The sequence below is a fragment of the Scyliorhinus torazame genome, chromosome 17 (genome assembly GCF_047496885.1).
Source record: "Scyliorhinus torazame isolate Kashiwa2021f chromosome 17, sScyTor2.1, whole genome shotgun sequence".
NCBI classification, from domain to species: domain Eukaryota; kingdom Metazoa; phylum Chordata; class Chondrichthyes; order Carcharhiniformes; family Scyliorhinidae; genus Scyliorhinus; species Scyliorhinus torazame.
Window position 1 is genome coordinate 7,876,804 of NC_092723.1, and position 21,597 is coordinate 7,898,400.

At 49.0% G+C, this 21,597-nt stretch overlaps 1 protein-coding gene across 2 annotated transcripts in view; it reads right to left on the reverse strand.

Moving 5' to 3' along the window:
* The window catches only part of taf8 (TAF8 RNA polymerase II, TATA box binding protein (TBP)-associated factor), a 38,032-nt gene that overhangs the window by 9,543 nt on the left and 6,892 nt on the right, over nucleotides 1-21,597 (reverse strand). The window contains exons 2-5 of one of the 2 annotated variants that reach the window (XM_072479967.1): nucleotides 17,243-17,340; nucleotides 10,636-10,795; nucleotides 8,040-8,138; nucleotides 5,648-5,710 (exon numbers count right to left, since the gene is read on the reverse strand). In XM_072479967.1, the coding sequence (XP_072336068.1) occupies nucleotides 5,648-5,710; nucleotides 8,040-8,138; nucleotides 10,636-10,795; nucleotides 17,243-17,320 (400 nt within the window). In that variant the 5' untranslated portion in view covers nucleotides 17,321-17,340. The remainder of the gene's footprint in view (nucleotides 1-5,647; nucleotides 5,711-8,039; nucleotides 8,139-10,635; nucleotides 10,796-17,242; nucleotides 17,341-21,597) is intronic. The other variant, XM_072479968.1, reaches the window with a different exon arrangement.

Here is a 21,597-nt window from a genome sequence, read left to right on the forward strand (position 1 = left end):
CCCGAAGGTGCAGAAGAGGCGGACGTCGGGGCATATGTGAGCACGATGCTGCACTCGTTAATGGGATCGGAGGCCCCGATGGGCCCGTTGGAGGTGGAGGGAGCCTATCGAGTTATGGCGCGAAGACCGAGGGCTGGAGAAATTCCTCGAACCATAGTGGTGAGATTTCTCCGATATAAGGACAGAGAGATGGTCCTCAGATGGGCAAAGAAAACTCGGAGCAGTAGGTGGGAGAACGCGGTGATCCGTGTATATCAAGATTGGAGTGCGGAGGTGGCGAGAAGGAGGGCAAGCTTTAATCGGGCCAAGGCGGTGCTGCACAAAAGGAAGGTTAAATTTGTAATGCTGCAGCCGGCAAGACTGTGGGTCACACATCAAGAGAAACACCACTACTTTGAAACGGCAGAAGAGGCGTGGACATTTATTGTCGAGGAGAAACTGGAATAAGCGGGCTAGAAAAAGAACGTTTGGGACAAAGTGGTGGGGCGAATATGTGGGGTGAAGAGGGGGAAAAGGGGGAAGAGATGATTTCCCAAGTTGTTAATCCTGCGACCCTGTAACTTTTCTCTCTTCCCCATGTCGTGGGGGAGGGGGGGGAGGGAGGATGAGGAGCTGGGGGCGGCGGCCATTGGGGGCGGGGCCAAATGGGAAGCGCGGGCTTTGTTCCCGCGCTATGGTAATCATGGCGGGAACAGGGAAGCAGGAAGGAGGGGGCCTCGCACAGTGGGAGCCGAGGTCACGGGGGGAAGCCGAGGTCGGCCAGAGTTTGCTGACTTCTGGGAGCAACAAGGGGGTGCAATTACGCTAGTGAGGGATCTAGCGGGGGGGGGGGGGGGGGGGTTAACTGGGTTGCTGCTGTTGGGGAGAAGGGGGAGCTGGTATGGGGTGGGGTGGTCGGGGCGGCAGGGCGCCGTTGGGGGGAGATACGGCTACGTGGGAACCGGGTGAGGAGCTGGATTGAAAAAGGAGATGGCTAGTCGACAAGGGGGGGGGGGGGGTAAAGAGCCCCCCAACCCGGCTGATCACGTGGAATATGAGAGGGCTGAACGGGCCGATGAAGAGGGCACGGGTACTCGCACACCTAAAGAAACTTAAGGCAGATGTGGTTGTGCTGCAGGAGACGCATCTGAAACTGATAGACCAGGTCAGACTACGCAAAGGATGGGTGGGGCGGGTGTTTCATTCGGGGCTAGACGCAAAAAACAGGGGTGTGGCTATACTAGTGGGGAAGCGGGTAATGTTTGAGGCAAAGACCATAGTGGCGGATAGTGGGGGCAGATACGTGATGGTGAGTGGCAAATTGCAAGGGGAGGCGGTGGTCTTAGTGAACGTATATGCCCCGAACTGGGATGATGCCAACTTTATGAGGCGTATGTTAGGACGTATCCCGGACCTAGAGGTGGGGAAGTTGGCAATGGGTGGAGATTTTAATACGGTGCTGGACCCAGGGCTGGACAGATCGAGGTCCAGGACCGGAAGGAGGCCGGCTGCAGCTAGGGTGCTTAAGGACTTTATGGAGCAGATGGGAGGAGTAGACCCCTGGAGATTTAGTAGACCTAGGAGTAAGGAGTTTTCGTTTTTCTCCTATGTCCACAAAGTTTATTCACGGATAGACTTTTTTGTTTTGGGAAGGGCACTGATCCCGAAGGTGACGGGGACGGAGTACACGGCTATAGCTATTTCGGATCACGCTCCACATTGGGTGGTGGGTGGACCTGGAGATAGGGGAGGAAAAAGAACAGCGTCCACCCTGGAGAATGGACATGGGATTATTGGCAGATGAGGGTGTGTGTTTAAGGGTGAGGGGGTGTATTGAAAGGTACTTGGAACTCAATGATAATGGGGAGGTCCAGGTGGGAGTGGTCTGGGAGGCGCTGAAGGCAGTGGTTAGAGGGGAGCTGATATCTATTAGGGCACATAAAGGAAAGCAGGAGGGTAGGGAACGGGAGCGGTTGTTGAAAGAACTTCTGAGGGTGGACAGACAATATGCGGAGGCACCGGAGGAGGGACTGTACAGGGAAAGGCAAAGGCTACATGTAGAATTTGACTTGTTGACTACGGGTAATGCAGAGGCACAATGGAGGAAGGCACAGGGTGTACAGTACGAATATGGGGAGAAGGCGAGCAGGTTGCTGGCCCACCAACGGAGGAAAAGATGAGTGATGAGGAGGGAGAGATGGAGCGGGGAGCGGAGAGAGTGAATGGAGTGTTCAAGACATTTTATGAAAGATTATATGAAGCTCAGCCCCCGGATGGGAAGGAGAGAATGATGTACTTTCTGGATCAGCTGGAATTTCCTAAGGTGGAGGAGCAGGAGAGGGCGGGACTGGGAGCACACATTGAGACTGAGGAAGTAGTGAAAGGGATTGGGAGCATGCAGGCGGGGAAGGCCCCGGGACCAGACGGATTCCCAGTTGAATTCTATAGGAAATATATGGACTAGCTGGCCCCGCTACTGATGAGAACCTTTAATGAGGCGAGGGAAAGGGGGCAGCTGCCCCCGACGATGTCAGATGCAACGATATCGCTCCTCCTAAAGAAGGAAAAAGACCCGCTGCAATGCGGGTCCTATAGGCCTATTTCCCTCCTGAATGTGGACGCTAAGATTCTGGCCAAGGTAATGGCAATGAGGATAGAGGATTGTGTCCCGGGGGTGGTTCATGAGGACCAAACTGGGTTTGTGAAGGGGAGACAGCTGAATACAAATATACGGAGGCTGCTAGGGGTAATGATGATGCCCCCACCAGAGGGGGAAGCGGAGATAGTGGTGGCGATGGATGCCGAGAAAGCATTTGATAGAGTGGAGTGGGATTATTTGTGGGAGGTGCTGAGGAGATTTGGCTTTGGAGATGGGTATATCAGATGGGTACAGTTGCTGTATAGGGCCCCGATGGCGAGCGTGGTCACGAATGGATGGGGGTCTGATTATTTTTGGCTCCATAGAGGGACGGAGCAGGGTTATTGTTTGCACTGGCGATTGAGCCCCTGGCCATAGCATTGAGGGGTTCCAGGAAGTGGAGGGGAGTACTCAGGGGAGGAGAAGAACACCGGGTATCTCTGTATGCGGATGATTTGTTGCTATATGTGGCGGACCCGGCGGAGGGGATGCCAGAGATAATGCGGATACTTGGGGAGTTTGGGGATTTTTCAGGGTATAAATTGAACATGGGGAAAAGTGAGTTGTTTGTGGTGCATCCAGGGGAGCAGAGCAGAGAAATAGAGGATTTACCGTTGAGGAAGGTAACAAGTGACTTTCGGTACTTGGGGATCCAGATAGCCAAGAATTGGGGTACATTACATAGGCTTAATTTAACGCGGGTGGTGGAACAGATGGAGGAGGACTTTAAGAGATGGGACATGGTGTCCCTGTCACTGGCAGGTAGGGTGCAGGCGGTTAAAATGGTGGTCCTCCCGAGATTCCTTTTTGTGTTTCAGTGCCTCCCGGTGGTGGTCACGAAGGCTTTTTTCAAAAGAATCGAGAAGAGTATTATGAGTTTTGTGTGGGCCGGGAAGACCCCGAGAGTGAGATGGGGATTTTTGCAGCGTAGTAGGGACAGGGGGGGGCTGGCACTACCGAGCCTAAGTGAGTACTACTAGCCCGCCAATATTTCAATGGTGTGTAAGTGGATGGGAGAAGAGGAGGGAGCGGCGTGGAAGAGATTGGAGAGGGCGTCCTGCAGGGGGACTAGCCTACAAGCTATGGTGACGGCACCGTTGCCGTTCTCACCGAAGAAATACACCACAAGCCCGGTGGTGGTACTACATTGAAAATTTGGGGGCAGTGGAGACGGCATAGGGGAAAGACGGGAGCCTCGGTGCGGTCCCCGATAAGAAATAACCATAGGTTTGTTCCGGGGAGAATGGATGGGGGATTTGGAGCATGGCAAAGAGCAGGGGTAGCACAATTGAGAGATCTGTTCGTAGATGGGACGTTTGCGAGTCTGGGAGCGCTGACGGAAAAATATGGGTTGCCCCAAGGGAATGCATTTCGGTATATGCAACTGAGGGCTTTTGCGAGGCAACAGGTGAGGGAATTCCCGCAGCTCCCGACGCAGGAGGTGCAGGATAGAGTGATCTCAGAGACATGGGTGGGGGATGGTAAGGTGTCGGACATATATAGGGAAATGAGGGACGAGGGGGAGATCATGGTAGATGAGCTGAAAGGGAAATGGGAAGAAGAGCTGGGGGAGGAGATTGAGGAGGGGCTGTGGGCTGATGCCCTATGTAGGGTAAACTCATCGTCCTCGTGTGCCAGGCTAAGCCTGATACAATTTAAGGTGTTACACAGGGCGCATATGACTGGAGCACGGCTCAGTAAACTTTTTGGGATAGAGGACAGGTGTGCGAGATGCTCGAGAAGCCCAGTGAATCACACCCACATGTTCTGGTCATGCCCGGCACTACAGGGGTTTTGGGTGGGGGTGGCAAAGGTGCTTTCGAAGGTGGTGGGGGTCCAGGTCGAACCAAGCTGGGGGTTGGCTATATTTGGGGTTGCAGAAGAGCCGGGAGTGCAGGAGGCGAGAGAGGCTTATGTTTTGGCCTTTGCGTCCCTAGTAGCCCGGCACAGGATATTGTTAATGTGGAAGGAAGCCAAACCCCCAGGTGTGGAGACCTGGATAAACGACATGGCAGGGTTTATAAAGTTAGAACGGATTAAGTTCGTACTAAGGGGTTCGGCTCAAGGGTTCACCAGGCGGTGGCAACTGTTCGTCGACTACCTCACAGAAAGATAGAGGGAATGGAAAAGAAGAAGACAACAGCAGCAACCCAGGGGGGGGGGGGGGGGGAGGGAGGAATCGGACGGACTTTCAGGGATGTTATTTATGTATAGGCACTTGTTTTAGGTAATGTATATTGGACTGTTGGATTGTATCTTTGGAGAGTATTTATTTTTGACAAGGCAGTCGCCATTTAGTTTGGTTTTTGTTTCTGTTTATATATTATTTATTTATTTGTTTAAAACTGGCCACTGTTATTTATATTGCTTTATTGTTGTTTAAAAGAAACACTACGTACTGTTATGTTTGGCCAAAAAATCTTGAATAAAATATTTATTTATTTTTTTAAACAGGGGTCATTTTCCTTGCTGCCTGCAAATCATCAATACTTAATACAAGTTCATGTTTCAATTTCACTCCAAGATCTGAATCTTTCTGTGGTTGAACTTACTCAGTGGCCAGCCGGCATTGTTAGGGTTAACGCTCCTAATGTGGTGGGTCAGTTTCTCTATTCTCAGCTTTCCTGCACCATGTACTAGGTAAGGTAAAGTCACCACAGTCCCAGATGACCATAGGCTGCGTTCCCTGTTGAGGAGGAGAGCTGACTGGTGACGACTTAACCTGAGGATCACCACACCTCAGGCGAGGAGCACGGTTGAGAAGGCGGGACCTTCACGAATAACCTCAGCATGTACAGGAATGCTGGCCTCGCTCTGCATCACCAACCTGCTGTCTAACCAACTGAGCTAAACCGGCCCCCGTGTACTACCCCAGTGCTAACAGGGAATCATGTTCCGCTACCTTCAAACAGCATCTCTTCTCTACTTCCAAATCCACTTAAGTTTTTCTCTGAACAAACCAACAGAAACTATAGAGTGCAGACACCAGGCCATAATATTCTAGTAAACATTTGGTGAAAACATACTTACGTGCAGTAATAACCATCCTTTGTGAACGTTTGGCATAAGCCTGAATATTATCCACATTAAAACCTGAAGAATAAGAGTATAGTAAGCAAAACATTTTTGTCCAGTTACATTTGGTTGTATTCATAAGTTCTTCACTAACTCAAACCAGCAAGTGCATAACTGCAATTCAACACCGATTACCGGTTTCACTGAAAGACCACAAGTGAAGCTGTCAAACTATCAGAGCAGAGGTTTCACACTGAAGTTGCAGTTACAACAAATTTCGAAGGGGAAAAGAGGACAAACTTTACTCCCCATCTGGCTGCAAATTAAATCCTGGGTTACAAAAGCTAGGACTGCTATCTAGCACATAGCACCGAAAATCTGTCCCTGGGATGTGGGCAAGGTAGCATTGCTTTGCCTATCGCCGAGGGCATTATGAATTATTTGTGTCATATATGTAGGCCAGCCAAGTGCAGGAGACCCATAGTACATTAGTAAACTAGTTGGGCAGCACAGTGGTTAGCACTGTTGCTTCACAGCAGCCGGGTCCCAGTTTCGATTAACGGCTTGGGTCACTGTCTGTGCGGAGTCTTCACATTCTCCCCGTGTCTGGGTGGGTTCCTCCGAGTGCTCCAGTTTCCTCCCACAAGTCCCGAAAGACGTGCTGTTAGGTGAATTCGACATTCTGAATTCTCCCTCACTGTACCCAAACAGGCGCTGGAGTGTGGTGACTAGGGGCTTTTCACAGTAACTTTAATTGCTTTGTTAAGGTTATTGCCTACTTGGGACAATAATAAAGATTATTATTATTAGTTGTATTTTTACAATTCAGCACAGTCAATAGTTCATTTTCTGGTGCGAGCCCACAAATGAACATTTATTGAATTCAGTTTCCTCATGTTCCATGATTGGGTTTGAACCAAATTCTTCTTGATTGCTATTCCAGTACCATGACCGTAATAAATCTGTTTGCAGTCTGATTATTATCCTTGAATACATCAAGACCAGTTTTATAACGTCTTAAGTAGGAAGCAATTAAAGGACAGGGCACAAAACTGTTTGATTGTTCATTTGTCTCATGGTCTGTTGCATGTGGGAGTTTGCCAGGCAATAAAAAGTAATCCATTAGCTGTGAAGCACTGTGCAACATCTTGAAGAAATACAATAAGTTCCTATGTAAATGCATCTTTCTTACCAGTTTCTTCCTCCTTCAGACACTATGCCCTCAGAGGATGTTGTTAACCATGGACTTTCTCCCTCCAGGACAGCAGGGTGGCGCAGTGTTTAGCACTGCTGCCTCACGGCGCCCAGGACCCGGGTTCGATCCCGGCCCCTGCTTACTATCCGTGTGGAGTTTGTACATTCTCCCCGTGTCTGCGTGGGTCTCACTCCCATAACCCGAAAAGATGTGCAGGGTATGTGAATTGGCCATGCTAAATTACCCCTTAAAAAAATAATTGGGTATTCTAAATTTATAAGAAAAAAAAAAGGAAACTCTCCCTCTCTTACCGCCTACCATGAGGCACATTGGAAGGATTTACAGGCTGATAGTCAACCACTTTACGAATGCACCTTCCATGGTCGTCATGTCCTAAAGTGGGACTGGAACCCAGAGTTTCTGTCTCGAGTGGTCGGGTCATCTGTGCTTTCTAGTTTTGAGGACAAATATTACCACTGATTCACTAAACTGAGACCAGGGAGCACAATGGCTGTAGAATAGGAGCTTTAAAAATTCTAACAGGATTAGATAGGGTAGATTAAGAAAGAATGTTCCTGGTGATGGGGGAGTCCAGAACTCGGGGTCATAGTTTGAGGATAAGGGGTAAACCTTTTAGGATTGAGGCAAAGAGAAATTTCTTCACCCAGAGAATGGTGAATCTATGGAATTCACTACCTCAAAAGGTAGTTGAGGCCAAAACATTGTAATTTCAAGAAGGAATTAGATATAGCTGTTGGGGCTAAAGGGATCAAGGGATATGGGAGAAAGCGGGCTCACGGTATTGAACGTGATCAACCGTGATCAGAATGAGTGGCGGAGCAGGCTCGAAGGGCCGAATGGCCTCCTCCTGCTTCTATTTTCTATGTATGTTTCTATGTGATCATTCCAGTGGAAACAGTTTCACTTTGGCTCCCCCATTTTAAAAAAATGATAATCAAGTAATCATGATGATGCAACACTGATGTATATCAGTGCACCAAGCTACCACACAAAGCATTGTTCTCTTGCAAAGCATGTTTTTAAAGTTACTGCTGGCAAATTACTTTATTTCAACAAAACTGTAAATTAGGAACTTGCCAGTCTCTGCTCCTGCTGCTGTAACTTTGGGCTCTAGTGGTTTAAGAAAACTGCATGAAACATGCAGTGAATTTAACAAAGTAGGTCAATATGTTAGCACAAGACAGCACATACCCATTTCTGCTAAAGTAACCACAACATCTGACAAGGTTGGTTGAGTTCGTGCTGAATGTTCACAATATACTTTTGCACTTCGACCAATTTCAGAAAGATCTAGGTGGGGGAAAAGAATTGTTCCGATTTGAATAAAGCGGTCTTAAGGATTAAGATACATTGCACATCTTCCTCTAATCCTCTATTATGCCATGTCTACTTAATTAAATTGTGCACCAAATTAGTGCAAAAAAAACCATTGAGATGGAAACTAATCCTCTATAGTGCAACATTTATTTACTGTGCCGTAACTTCCGATGGAGTGGCAATTGAGTTGGATTGGCACTCTGCTCGAAAGACCTTACCTGGAAATTAGGTGAGCATAAGTAAGGGGAGGTTGGCAGTCAGGCCTTGGGGGGTGGGGGGTGGTGCAGGTTCTACAATAGCTCCCCAGAAACTAGAAGCGGTAAGTGGTTTTAATCCTTCTAATTTATCTGGGTAACTATTGATGTCAGACAACGGGAGCCATCTGATGTTTGCAGTTTGATCGCATTTTTGGATGGTTCCCAGTGCAGGTAATTGTCTATCAGAAGTTTGCAATTCCCAGGCAACTGCCACACTGCCCTTACTTGGGGGGCTGGGGGGGCCGGGGGGGGGGGGGACTCTCCATTGCATCCTTGGGGTATCCCCCAGTTAAACTGCCCTGGAGTTCAGAAGTTAAGGTCCAATAAAAATGCGCAGAAAATCTTATCCAAAAATATTGTTAAAATTGAAATTTCCCATGTTAATTTCATTGTTCAAGTACTTTGTTAACACCCCCCCCCCCCCCCCCCCCCCCCACACACACACATTTTCTACAACTTAGAATACAAACATTACTTTTGCAATGCATCCTTGCCATGCTTCAGAATTTCTATCTTGGTTTAACGCAGGTTAACAATGGGTCGACTGAGCTTATCCTGCGACTCGGGGTTAACTCCCACGACAGTAGATTGGAAAAAAAAGCAAAATACTGGAAATCTGAAACAGAGAGAAACTGCTGGAGACACTCAGTAGGTCAGGCAACAGCTGTTAAGACACCTCAGAACCCTTCCTCGGAATTCGAGTCATACAAGCTAAGATTAAGGCGGTGCGTCTGAACCAGCGTGCTTTAGACAATGAAAAATGGTTTAATATTGAAGTGATTAATGCGCTGTGACTATTTACTTGAATCCAGCAGGGAGCCCATTAGCAAGTTAGATGGATTCTGTTCTTGGGTAAACTTGAGGTCGTAGTGAGAGTGTGACTGAAATTTGCCACTGGAGTAAGGCTATCTAACAAAACAAAAAGCAGAGAATGTAGAGAATGCAGGTGAGTTGGAAAGTGAATACGCAGGTACGGTTTCTTGCAACCAATAGTTGCCAAGAGAGTAAGATAATTCCGAAAATATGAATACACCAGTCCAAAATGGAGCAGTATACCACATTCTTTATTTTACATCAGTTTGGGAAGTTAGATTGTAAATTGAATTATGCAAATCCAATCATAACACTTCACTGTGCTATAAAATAACAACTTACTAAATTCAGATGTAGCCTCGTCTCAAAACATCTGGTCTGTCCATTTTGGGGAGAGGTTGCCGATATATGCGACAGAAACATAAATATCTGATTTGGGTCACAATATAGTCCTGCTGTTAGACACCCAGCTTATGTCATCAGACAACCAGATAAGAAAGTATGAGTCATATCTCACAAATGCATGCCGCTTAGAGGTGTGACTGAAGATATTGAAAGCAACCCCGAATTTAGAATCATAGAGTACCTACAATGCAGACGGCCATTTGGCCCATAAAGTATGCACCGACCCTCTGAAAGAGCACTCCACCCAGGCTCACTCCCCCACCAGAACCCCATAAGCCTGCAATCCCAATTAACTTTTGGACATTAAGGAGCAATATAGCATGGCCAATCCACCTAACCTGCACATCTTTGGGATGTGGAAGGAAGCCGGAGCACCATGAGGAAACCTACGCAGATACGGGGAGAAAGTGCAAACTTCACACAGACAGCCACCCAAGGTCGGCATCAAACCCATGTCCCTGGCGCTGTGAAACAGCAGTGCTAACCGCTGTACCAACTGACCTCAAAGTAAAATAGAATCATAGAATAGTACAGCACGGGTATGGGAGAGAAGCAACAGGTAAAAAGATAACCGAATAAAAGATATTTGGAAAGTAATTCTCGGTCAAATCTTTCACTTTAATTGGCAAAATTAGCATCAGGTTGAAAGAAATAGTTACCCTTTTAGTAAAGAAATGTGAAAAAGAGAGCTTTGAAAGTTTAACAGCACATTGCGCCCTGCAGGAAATTCTCACCAACCAAACCTGGCAAAAACAAACCTAAACAACTTACGACAAGGCTAAAAGAACAAACACACCTCGTGGTTTGTGCCCATGATATAAAGTCTCGCAGCTGGAAGTCCTCAGCTGGGAAAATAATCAAGCATTCTGCATTTTAAAACAAACCCAGAGTGATCCTGGACTGTAGGGTAAACTTTGCACTGATGGAACTATTTGCATCTCTCTCAACAAAAAAACCTGAACAATACCAAACAAAGCCAACTATTTTCTACTCACAGCTCTGCAGCATTTCAGTCAATGTTTCGACAGCCGCCTTTTCTGCTGCGTCAAACCCTGCTTCAGTTAGTAGGGAACTAACCACCACCTGCAGTGTCCGCCTTCGTGCCAAATAATAGTTATCTGAAGGGGACATTGATGCTTTGGAACTCGATGATTTCTAGTAAATAAAACCCACAAAACTGAGCAGACGATACATTAGGTGCATCCCACATTCAGAACCTACGTAGCCCCCTACCCAAGTGTGAAACAAGGTTCACTTTTGAGCGCATGAATGCGATTATATAAGAGGATGCCAAACCGGAGGGCAGCGGCAGGTACCAAAATATTCAGTTGCAAATAATTAAATTAATTCGCAAAAGTGACAAGTATATGCAACATTGAAAAATTAAAGAGCAGTCATTTATCCTTTTTTGCATTTTCTCCCAAATTTACACCCACCAATAATAAACAATAATCAGTAATAAACAATAATCAGTAACAAATATGTCAATCCCCATATCGATAACAACGATCCCATCCTCCCACCAAACCCAAAACATTTGCCCACATGTTCACATAAACACATGACAAAAAGGAATCAGGAATCACCCATGGCCACCATTAACACCCATCGCCCCCCTCCCCCCCTAACCCTCCCACCCACCTCCACCCCCCTCCCCAACTAATGTTCGATGTTATCCAGTTCTTGAAAGTGCATAATGAATAATGCCCATGAATTGTAGAACCCCTCCATCCTTCCTCTCAGTTCAAACTTAACCTTCTCAAGTGTCAAGAATTCCAACAGGTCCCCCCACCGCACCAGGGCACAGGGTGGAGAGGTTGCTCTCCAACCCATCAGGATCCGCCTTCGGGCGATCAACAAGGCGAAGGCTACAACATCTGCCTCCGCACCCGTTTCCACCCCGGCTGGTCCGACACCCCGAATATGGCCTCCTGGGGGCCCGGGTCCAGTTTCACGTGCACCACTTTAGAGATTACCCTAAAAACCTCCTTCCAGTAATCCTCTAGCTTTGGACAGGACCAAAACATATGAACGTGGTTAGCGGGCACCCCCCGCAACGTTCGCACACATCTTCTACTCCTTCAAAGAATCGGCTCATCCTCGCTCTCGTGAGGTGTGCTCTGTATACCACCTTCAGCTGTATCAGCCCCAACCTCACGCTCGAGGTGGAGGCATACACTCTCCGGAGCACTTCACACCAGAACCCCTCCCCCATATCCTCTCCCAACTCTTCCTCCCACTTTGCTTTGATCCCTTCCAGCGGTGCCTTCGCCTCCTCAAAAATTGCTCCGTAGACCGCTGATACTACCCCCTTCTCTCGTCCCCCCGTCGTCAGCACCTCCTCCAGCAATGTGGAGGCCGGCCCCTCCAGGAAGTTCTGTATCTCCTTTCTGGCAAAATCTCAAACCTGCATGTATCTAAACATTTCCCCTGCTCCAGCCTATACTTCGCTTCCAGCTCCTTCAATCCTGCAAACCGACCCCCAAGAAACAGATCCTTCAGTGTCTTAATCCCCTCTCCTCCCATTTCCGAAAATTTCCATCCCACCTCCCTGGCTCAAATCTGTGGTTCTCCCGAATCGGCATTTCCCTTGACCCTGCCCCCAACCCGAAGTGTTGGCGAAACTGCCTCCTAATTCTCAATTAAGCTATTATTACCGGACTCCGAGTACTTCCCCGGGGCTATTGGGAGTGCCGCTGTTGCCAGTGCTTTCAATCCCGACCCCCTCTACAAACCCTCCTCCATTCTGACCCACTGGGAATCAACCCCTCTTACCCAGCTCCGCACCTTCACCACATTCGCCACCCTGTAGTAATATATCAGATTCGGAAGACCCAAACCCCCTGCCTGCCTTCCCCTCTGTAGCAGCACCTTTCTAACTCTGGCCACCTTCCCTCCCCAAATGAACAACGTAATCCTTCCCTCAATCTCTGAAAAAAGCCTTTGGCAGGAAAATCGGCAGGCATTGAAAAATAAACAGAAATCATGGCAACACGTTTATTTTAATCGCCTGTACCCGACCCGCCAGTGACAGAGGGAGACCATCCCCCTTGCCAGATCAGCTTTCACTCTCCCCACCAAACTAGAAATGGTGTACCTGCGGACCCCCCTCCCCACCCCCGGGCAACCTGCACCCCCAGGTACCTAAAGTGAGTCCCTGCCCTACGGAATGGCAGCCCCCCCACCTCTGCTCCCACACCCGGCCGAGATACCACAAAATATTCACTCTTGTCTAGATTCAGCTTGTACCCCGAGAAAGGCCCAAACACTCGAAGCAGCTCCAATATTCCCCCTATCAACACACTCGGTTCCGACACGTACAACAGCAAGTCATCGGCATATAAGGACACCCTATGCTCTATCCCACCTCCCGCACTATTCCTTTCCATACCCCCAACTTCTTAATGCGATGGCCAACAGCTCAATCGCGAGTGAAAACAGCAGGGGGGACATAGGACATCCCTGCTTCGCTCCACGGTGGAGAGAAAAGTATCTCGAGCTGATGTTGTTTGTGCGGACACTCTCCCTCGGCTCCGTATATAGTAGCTTTACCCAGTTCACAAAGCTTGGTCCAATCCCAAACCGCTCCAGAACATACCCCTATTCTACCCGGTCATCGCCTTCTCAGCGTCCAATGCCACAACCACCTCTATTTCCTTCCCCTCTGCCGGTGCCATAACAATGTTCAATACCCTTCTAACGTTTGAAAACAGCTGCCTCTCTTTCACGAACCCCGTCTGATCTTCACCTATCACCTTCGGGAGGCACTCCTCCAGCCTACCCGCCAGTATCTTTGCCAATATTTTTGCTCAACATTCAGAAGTAATATGGGCCTATATGACCCACACTCCGTCGGATCCTTATCTTTTTTTAGCAACAGGGAAATCGTGCCTGCCCTAAGATTTGTGGCAACATCCCCTTCCCTATTGCCTCTTCAAACATCCCCACCATCAGGGGTGCCAGCTTATCCTTGAATTTTTTTATAAAAGTCCACCGGAAACCCATCCGGCCCTGCCACCTTCCCCGACTGCATCCTCCCAATCGCATCCTTTATCTCCGCTCCACTCCTATCTACCTCCAACGTCTCATCTATTACCCTCTGCCGCTCCAACCTCTCCTCTTTGTTCACCCTGGCCTTAAACAAGATCACCTCCCCCCTCACCACCGACACCTCACCGTACAGTTGAAACCTACATATTCCTTAATTACCGTTTCAATTTTGTCACAGAACACTTGGTCCCCCAAAAGTCCCACATCTAACTTCCACCCCGGCCTCTGCGCTACCCCCTTCTCCAGCACCATATCCACCCAATGCGGAGCATGATCTGACTCTGCAATTGCCGAGTATTCCGACCCCTTAACCCCAGCCAGCAAAGCCTTCCCCACCACAAAAAAATCGATCCGCGAATATAACTCATGGACAGCTGAGAAAAACGAGTACTCCCACTCCCTCAGGTGCAGAAACCTCCAAGGGTCCACCGCCCCCCCATTCCTACCATTAGCCCAGCTAACGCCTTCGTCCCCCCTGATGGGACCAGTGAGCGCAGCCGTGACCTGTCCAACCTTGGCTCCTGCACCAAGTTCCAATCTCCCCCACTATGTGTCCCCCCAAGTCGGGGATGGCCCCAAACACCTTCTTTGCAAATCCCACATCGTCCCAATTGGGGCCATGTATACTTAACAGCGCCACTAACCTCCCCTCCAGCACCCCTGTCACAATCACATATCTACCCCCCTGATCTGCCACCACCTTCTCCATCTGGAAGCGTACTCTTTTGCTAACCATTACCGCTACCCCTCGAGCCCTTCCGTCATGTCCAGAATGAAACACCTGACTAACCCAGGCCTTTTTAAGTCTCACCTGGTCCTTCACCCTCAAGTACTACATCTGCTTTCAAACTTTTAAGATGTGCAAGCACCCTTGACCTCTTGACCGGACCTCCTAACCCCCTCACGTTCCACGTGACTATCCTAACTGGGGGTCTCTCACACCCCCCACCCTTCTTATCCACCATCATCATACCACCGGGCCCTGCCCCATGAGCCTGACCCGCCCCTATCCATTATTAAAATCGAACCCTTTCCCCCTCTCCCAAAACCCCCCCCTACATTTCCTCTCGAAAAAACATCTCCCAGCATCAATCCCTTCTCCCTCGCTCACCTCGTAAGCCCATCGAAACCTGCCAACCAAGCTCCAAAGTCCGCTGCCCTCCTCTCACCTCACCTCCGTTCACTAGCCACCACGCTATACTGCACCCTCCCACCCAATCCCAGAGAAAGAAACAAAAACAACAATCAAACCCATACAATTCACTAAACTAAGATATAACCGTTGCAACACAGAACGCCAATCAACCCAACTAATAACTTGAACTCTATAACAGAGTGAAGAGAAGTGAATTACAATACACGTCAGTAAAAAGAAAGTTATACCATTTATACATTTTCAGCTCCCCAATCACAGTCCACAGTCTCTCTTCCAGCTCCGCTCCTCACGTCTGTCCCAAGCCTTCTGCCCTCACGAACGACTCAGCCGCCTCCGCTGTCTCGAAATGAAAGTCTTTGGCACCATACGTCACCCTCAGCTTTGCCGGGCATACCATACCAAATCGCACCCCCTTCTTGTACAGTGCCACCTTCACTCGCCCGAACGCCGCTCGTATTTTTGCCAACTCCACCGTCAAGTCCTGGTAGATTCAAACTCCGGCACCATCCCACTGCACCTCGCGCTTCTGCTTCGCCCAGCTTAACAACTTCTCCTTCATGCAGTACTTATGGAAACAGATGATTACTGCTCTTGGCGGCTCATTCACTTTGGGCTTCGGCCTTAACGACCGATGAGCTCGGTCCAGTTTGTACTGAGAGGGGTTCTCACCCTCCCCCATCAGCTCCACCAACTTCTTAGCGAAATACTCTGTTGGCCTTGGACCCTCTATCCCTTCGGGCAAGCCCACAATTCTCAGATTGTGCCGCCTCGAGCAGTTCTCCAAGTCCTCAAGCTTTGCTCGGTGCCCTCTGTTGATCTCCACCGCCCTCCGCAGCTCGTCCCCCATCGAGGTGAGCTGGCCGCTGTGCTGCGACGCGGCCTCCTCCACTTCCTCCATCTTCTCGCCCTGTTCTCTGACCTCGGCCGATGTCTTTGCCATAACTACTCTCACCGGGGCGATTGCCTCCTCCACCAATGACTTCAATGTGACCGCCATCTCCTACCTCAAAGCCTCCATGTGCCTAGCAAACTGCTTTTCCAGCTCCACCGCCATCACCTCGGTCATCTTCTCCACTGTAAGTAAAGCGGCCCCACCATGCGGTCCGGCCTCCGCCATCGTGTCAGCACTTTTGCTCATCCTCTCATTCAATGTCGAGCCTACGTTTCCTCCCTTCCTCGACGCTGCTTTTCGCATCCTTTAACGGCTTATTATTTTTCCTTTTTCTCGCTCTTCCATCCTTCTTCAATCTCAAATTTCTTTAAAACTTCTTTCTCTTCTTTTTTTTTTGTATACCTCCAGAATTTCCCTGGGACCGGGCTTCAGTCTTCTTACCACATTCTAGGCGGGAGCCATCTGATGTGGGACACCTCACCTACATCGCGCCCTGGCTTCGGGCCTGCCGCCTCGGGCTCCGCCCCCGCTGCTTCCTTCAAGTTTTCAGGAGAGAAAAAACAGAAAATGTTTTCTCCTTTCCTCTCCGTGCTCTTTGAGACCTTCGGCTTTCAGGATGCTCCTTGGGGAGCTAAGTCGCGATCCCCGTTCCTCCTCCACGTGCAGTTGCCCTGCCGAACCCACCGGGACCAGTCTCTCCCCTCCCGCCTTTTCAACCCTCCCGCTCCGTGAAACGGAGCCTTGATGCTAGCACAGGGCCAACCCGGAGAGTTTATTTCTTAAAAAAAAATCTGCGGGGAACCCCCCCGAAAAAGCCCGCGATATCGCGGACCGGTGGGAGCTTCTTCCGAACGCGGCCGCTCCGCTCGCAGACACCACCGGAATTCCTTGTGGTATCGTCATTTAACTATGTTAAGAAATCACACCCCTCGATAAGATTCCTGAAATTAATTTATATGTCCAAAATTGAATAGATTCTGATGATAAACAGTTGTGAATTGATATAAAATTGAATGTATAATTTGTAGTTGAAATTGCAAAAAAATAAGTTTGGGCTCCTTTATTCGGCCCATTCTGTTTCCTCCCCAGGTATTGCATCATTCCCTCTGAGGGGGCAAATGGTCAGATGGTGCAAGACGTGCCTTTCCCAAGCAGCTTCAGCCAGTCTCTAGGTGGAGCTGAAACATTTTTTTAATGAATTTAGAGTACCCAATTATTTTTTTTCCAATTAAGGGGCAATTTAGCGCGACAAATCCACCTAACCAGCGCATCTTTGGCTTGTGGGGGTGAAACACACGGACAGTGACCCAGGGCCGGGATTCGAACCCGGGTCCTCAGCGCCATAGTCCCAGTGCTAACCACTGCGCCACCGTGCTGCCCTTGATGGAGCCGAAACATGATCATTTGCCTTGCAATTTGAACTTCGACACTGTACAAATGATCAATGATTTTGAACCTATGGTAGTGCCTGCTACTCAAAGAAGCTTACGATCTACCAGGTTACCTGGGCCACATTTTCCACTGAGACTCTGCATGTCGCATCAGCCGGCGTATATGTGTCGGAGACTGAAGCCGTCGTCATTTTGGCAATTCACCGGTTGCCTGAAATAAAAGGCAAATTGATGTTGGACAATCAACAAGCTGACATCGGAATCAACACTTCAGCTTTAACTTGGGTGATTTATTTCATATATGCAAGTAAACATGTTTGCACACGGTAGGTGCAAAGGCTAAGGGGAAACGTGACCATTATCCAATGCCAGCTTATAGCATCAGGGCATTTTCCAGTGACAACACGGGGAGTGGAAGAAACTCTTGTAAACAGGGATAACATTAGCAGTGGGGTTCATTCACATACCCCAAAATGAAAATCAAGAGAGCCGAGGACAAACACTTCCATACAGATAAACCACAGGATAACATTTCTTCAAGACATATACACGATTAGACATCAAAACTCAAATAAAATAAGAAAAACAAATGGCACAAAAGTAAATTAATCTTTCCACGCAGCCACTAAAATACAAAATGGAATTTGTCCTGCCTGCCAATATTCTCCAGTTTTCGATTAGAACTGAATGTTGAAGAAGCAGTCCCAAGCCATTATAGCTGTATTGACGAAGCACATATCATCAGGAGCTGGTAGATGTACAGAGCACCACCTGAATCCCTGCGGTCCATGTTATGCAGTAAAATTATTTAAGTGTTGAAATATTTGACATATTATAAATATCCAAACAGTCCTATGGAAGTCCACTGTATCTGGCCATCCAATGACCTCCTCCATAAATACGTTTTGCGCTGTTGACATAAAGTTTAGTACAAGCTGAAAGCATCTGGCAAACCCTTCAAGTAGGTTCTTTTGTGTGAGGACTCCCATCGTCAGTTTCTATACAGATTGATGCAGTTTTCACTTTCCCAAATATAGTTCATACAACGTCCTACTTCCAATTAAAGTTGAAAAAAATTATTTTCTAACACTGGACAAAACTTACCACATTGGCAGTCACATTATCTAGCGAATGTGCTTGCACCCTCAATGCCTTGTAGTGTTTTATTGGACAATCTCTCAAACACCATTCTTTTGTTTCACAAATACCCAACATAGAAAAAGAGGGTTTTACGGGAGGTGGGTGTAACAGATCACTCAGGGAGCTTGGGTTGTTGTAGCAAACATGCAGGTTGTAGCCCAGATCTATAGATGGCGAGGGAGAGGCTCCAACCTTCTTTCCATCATGTGGCTTTTTAAAAAATAAATTTAGAGTACCCAATTATTTTTATTTCCAATCGAGGGGCAACTTAGCGTGGCCAATCCACCTAACCTGCATAGCTTTGGGTTGTGGGGGTGAGAGCCACGTAGACACGGGAAGAATGTGCAAACTCCACACGGACAATGATCCGGGGCCAGGATCCGAACCCGGTCCTCAGCGCCGTGAGGCAGCAGTGCTAACAACTGTGCCACCATGCCATTCCCATCACATGGCTAACTAGGAATCTCCCTCGCTCTCAGCAGCCGCCAGTGGAGTGCGCCGGGAAGGACTTGCCAGGTGGTGGAGGCCCAACGACCGTGGCCGGGGTTACGAACACACCTTCCTCAGCCATCAAGCCCCAATGCGAGACCTCACAAACCCGCACCTTCCCGCTCTTGGGAGGCAGTGACAACCTGGGCCGAGGGTTGGATGGACAGGACGTGCAGGAACTAGGGGACCAAAGCCAGCCCTTCCACCTGCGGCCTGGAGCATCTCAACCCCGGGTCTGTACAATTCTTGCAGTGCGCCTCTAAGACATGACCCACTATTAATGCCCAAAACAGTTCAACTGGTAAATGAGGTGGTTTGGAAAGTTATCTTTTCTGGGAGAAATGCAGGGGTAGAATGGAAGGAGCTGTGTGAGTGTGAGCTGTGTGAGTGTGAGCTGTGTGTAAGTGTGAGCTGTGTGCAAGTGTGAGCTGTGTGCAAGTGTGAGCTGTGTGCAAGTGTGAGCTGTGTGCAAGTGTGAGCTGTGTGTGTGAGCAGTGTGAATGTGAGCTGTGTGTGAGCTCTGTATGAGAGCTGTGTGAGTGTGAAGTGTGTGAGCAGTGTGTGAATGTGAGCTGTGTGTGTGTGTGAGCTGTGTGTGACTGGGAGCGGAGTGTGAGAGCTGTGTGTGTGAGAGAGAGCTGTGTGAGAGAGCTGTGTGAGTGAGCTGTGTCTGTGTGAGCTGTGAGTGTGAACTGTGAGAGCTGTGTGTGAGAGCTGTGTGTGTGAGAGCTGTGTGTGAGTGTGAGCTGTGTGTGAGTGTGAGCTGTGCGAGTGTGAGGTGTATATGCTGTGCGTGTGCTGCATGAGTGTGAACTGTGTGTGTGAGCGGTGTGTGTGATCGGTGTGTGTGAGCGGTGTGTGAGCAGTGTGTGTGAGCAGTGTGTATGAGCAGTGTGTATGAGCAGTGTGTATGAGCAGTGTGTATGAGCAGTGTGTATGAGCAGTGTGTGTGAGCAGTGTGCGAGTGTGAGCTGTGTACGAGTGTGAGCTGTGTACGAGTGTGAGCTGTGTGCGAGTGTGAGCTGTGTGCGAGTGTGAGCTGTGTGCGAGTGTGAGCTGTGTGCGAGTGTGAGCTGTGTGCGAGTGTGAGCTGTGTGAGTGTGAGTGAGAGTTGTGGTGTGTGGGTGAGTTGTTTGAGAGTGTGAACTGTGTGTGTGAGCTGTGTGAGAGAGCTGTGTGGGAGCTGTGAGTGTGAGTATGAACTGTGTGAGTGTGAGCTGTGTATGCGGAGTGTGTGAATGAGCTGTGTGTGTGAGCTGTGTGTGTGAGCGGTGTGTGAGCTGTGTGAATTGTATGAGGTGTGTCTGAGTGTGAGCTCTGTATGTGAGCGGTGTGTGAGCTGTGTGAACTGCGGGTGTGAGCTGTGTGTGAGAGAGAGCTGTGCATGAGAGTGTGAGCTGAGTGAGCTGTTAGTGTAAGCTGATGTACGAGCTGTGTGTGAGAGCTGTGAGTTTGAGCTGAGTGAGAGCTTTGTGTGTGAGCCGAGCGTGAGCTGTGTGTATGAGCTGAGCGAGAGTTGTGTATGTGAGCAAAGTGTGAGCTGTTTGAGCGTGAGCTGTGTGAGCATGAGCTGAGTGTGAGCTGTGTGAGAGCTGAGTGTGGGTTGTGAGTGAGCTGTGTGCGTGAGCGGTGAATGAGCTGTGTGAGTGAGCTGAGTGTGAGCTGAGTGAGGGTGAGCTCTGATCTGTGAGATGAGTGTGATTGTTAGCTGTGTGAGTGTGCGTTCTGAGTGAGTGTGCTGTGTGAGTGAGAGCTCGGAGTGAAAGCTGTGTGAGTTGTGTGTGTGAATGTAAGCTGTGTGAGTGAGCTGTGTGTGGGAGCTGTGTGTGTGTGCATTCAGAGTGAGTGTGTGCTGAGTGAGTGAGAGCTATGAGTGTGAGCTGTGTGTGAATGTGAGCTGTGTGGGGGAGCTGTGTGAGTGCAAGCTGAGTGTGTTCTGAGTGAGTGTGCGCTGTGTGAGTGTGAACTAAGTGTGTGAGCTGAGTGTGAGCTGAGTGAGTGTGAGCTGAGTGAGTGTGGGCTGTGAGTGTGTGAGCTGTGAGCTGCGTGTGTATGAGCTGAGTGTGAGCTGAGTGTGAGTGAGCTGAGTGTGTGAGTGAGCTGTGTGTGTGAGCTGTGTGTGTGAGCTGTGTGTGTGAGCTGTGTGTGTGAGCTGTGTGTGTGAGCTGTGTGTGTGAGCTGTGTGTGTGAGCTGTGTGTGTGAGCTGTGTGTGTGAGCTGTGTGTGTTTGAGCTGTATGTGAGAGTGAGCCGTGAGAGTTGTGAGTGAGCTGTTTGTGTGTCTGAGTGTGAGTTCTGTATGTGAGCCGTGTGTGAGCTGTGGGTGTGAGCTGTGTGTGAGAGTGAGCTGTGCGTGAGTGTGAGCTGAGTGTAAGCTGATGTGCGAGCTGTGTGTGTGAGCTATGAGTTTGAGCGGTGAGAGAGCTGGGTGAGTGTGAGCTGAGAATGTGTGCTGAGTGAAAACTGTGTGTGTGAGCTGAGTGAGAGCTGTGTGTGAGCTGAGCGTGAGCTGTGTGAGCTGAACGTGAGCTGTTTAAATGTGAGCTGTGAGTGTGAGCCGTGTGAGAGCTGTGTGAGAGCTGAGTGTGGGTTGTGTGAGTGTGAACTGTGCGCGTGTGAGTGAACTGTGTGCATGTGAGCGGTGAGTGAGCTCTGATCGGAGTGTGAGATGAGTGTGATTGTGAGCTGTGAGTGTGTGTTCTGTGTGTGTGCTGTGAGTTGAGTGAGTGTGAGCTGTGTGAATGTGAGCTGTGTGTGTGAGCTGCGTGAGCCGCTGTGAGTGTATGAGCTGTGATTGTGAGCTGAGTGTGAATGAGCTGTGTGTGTGAGCTGTGTGTGTT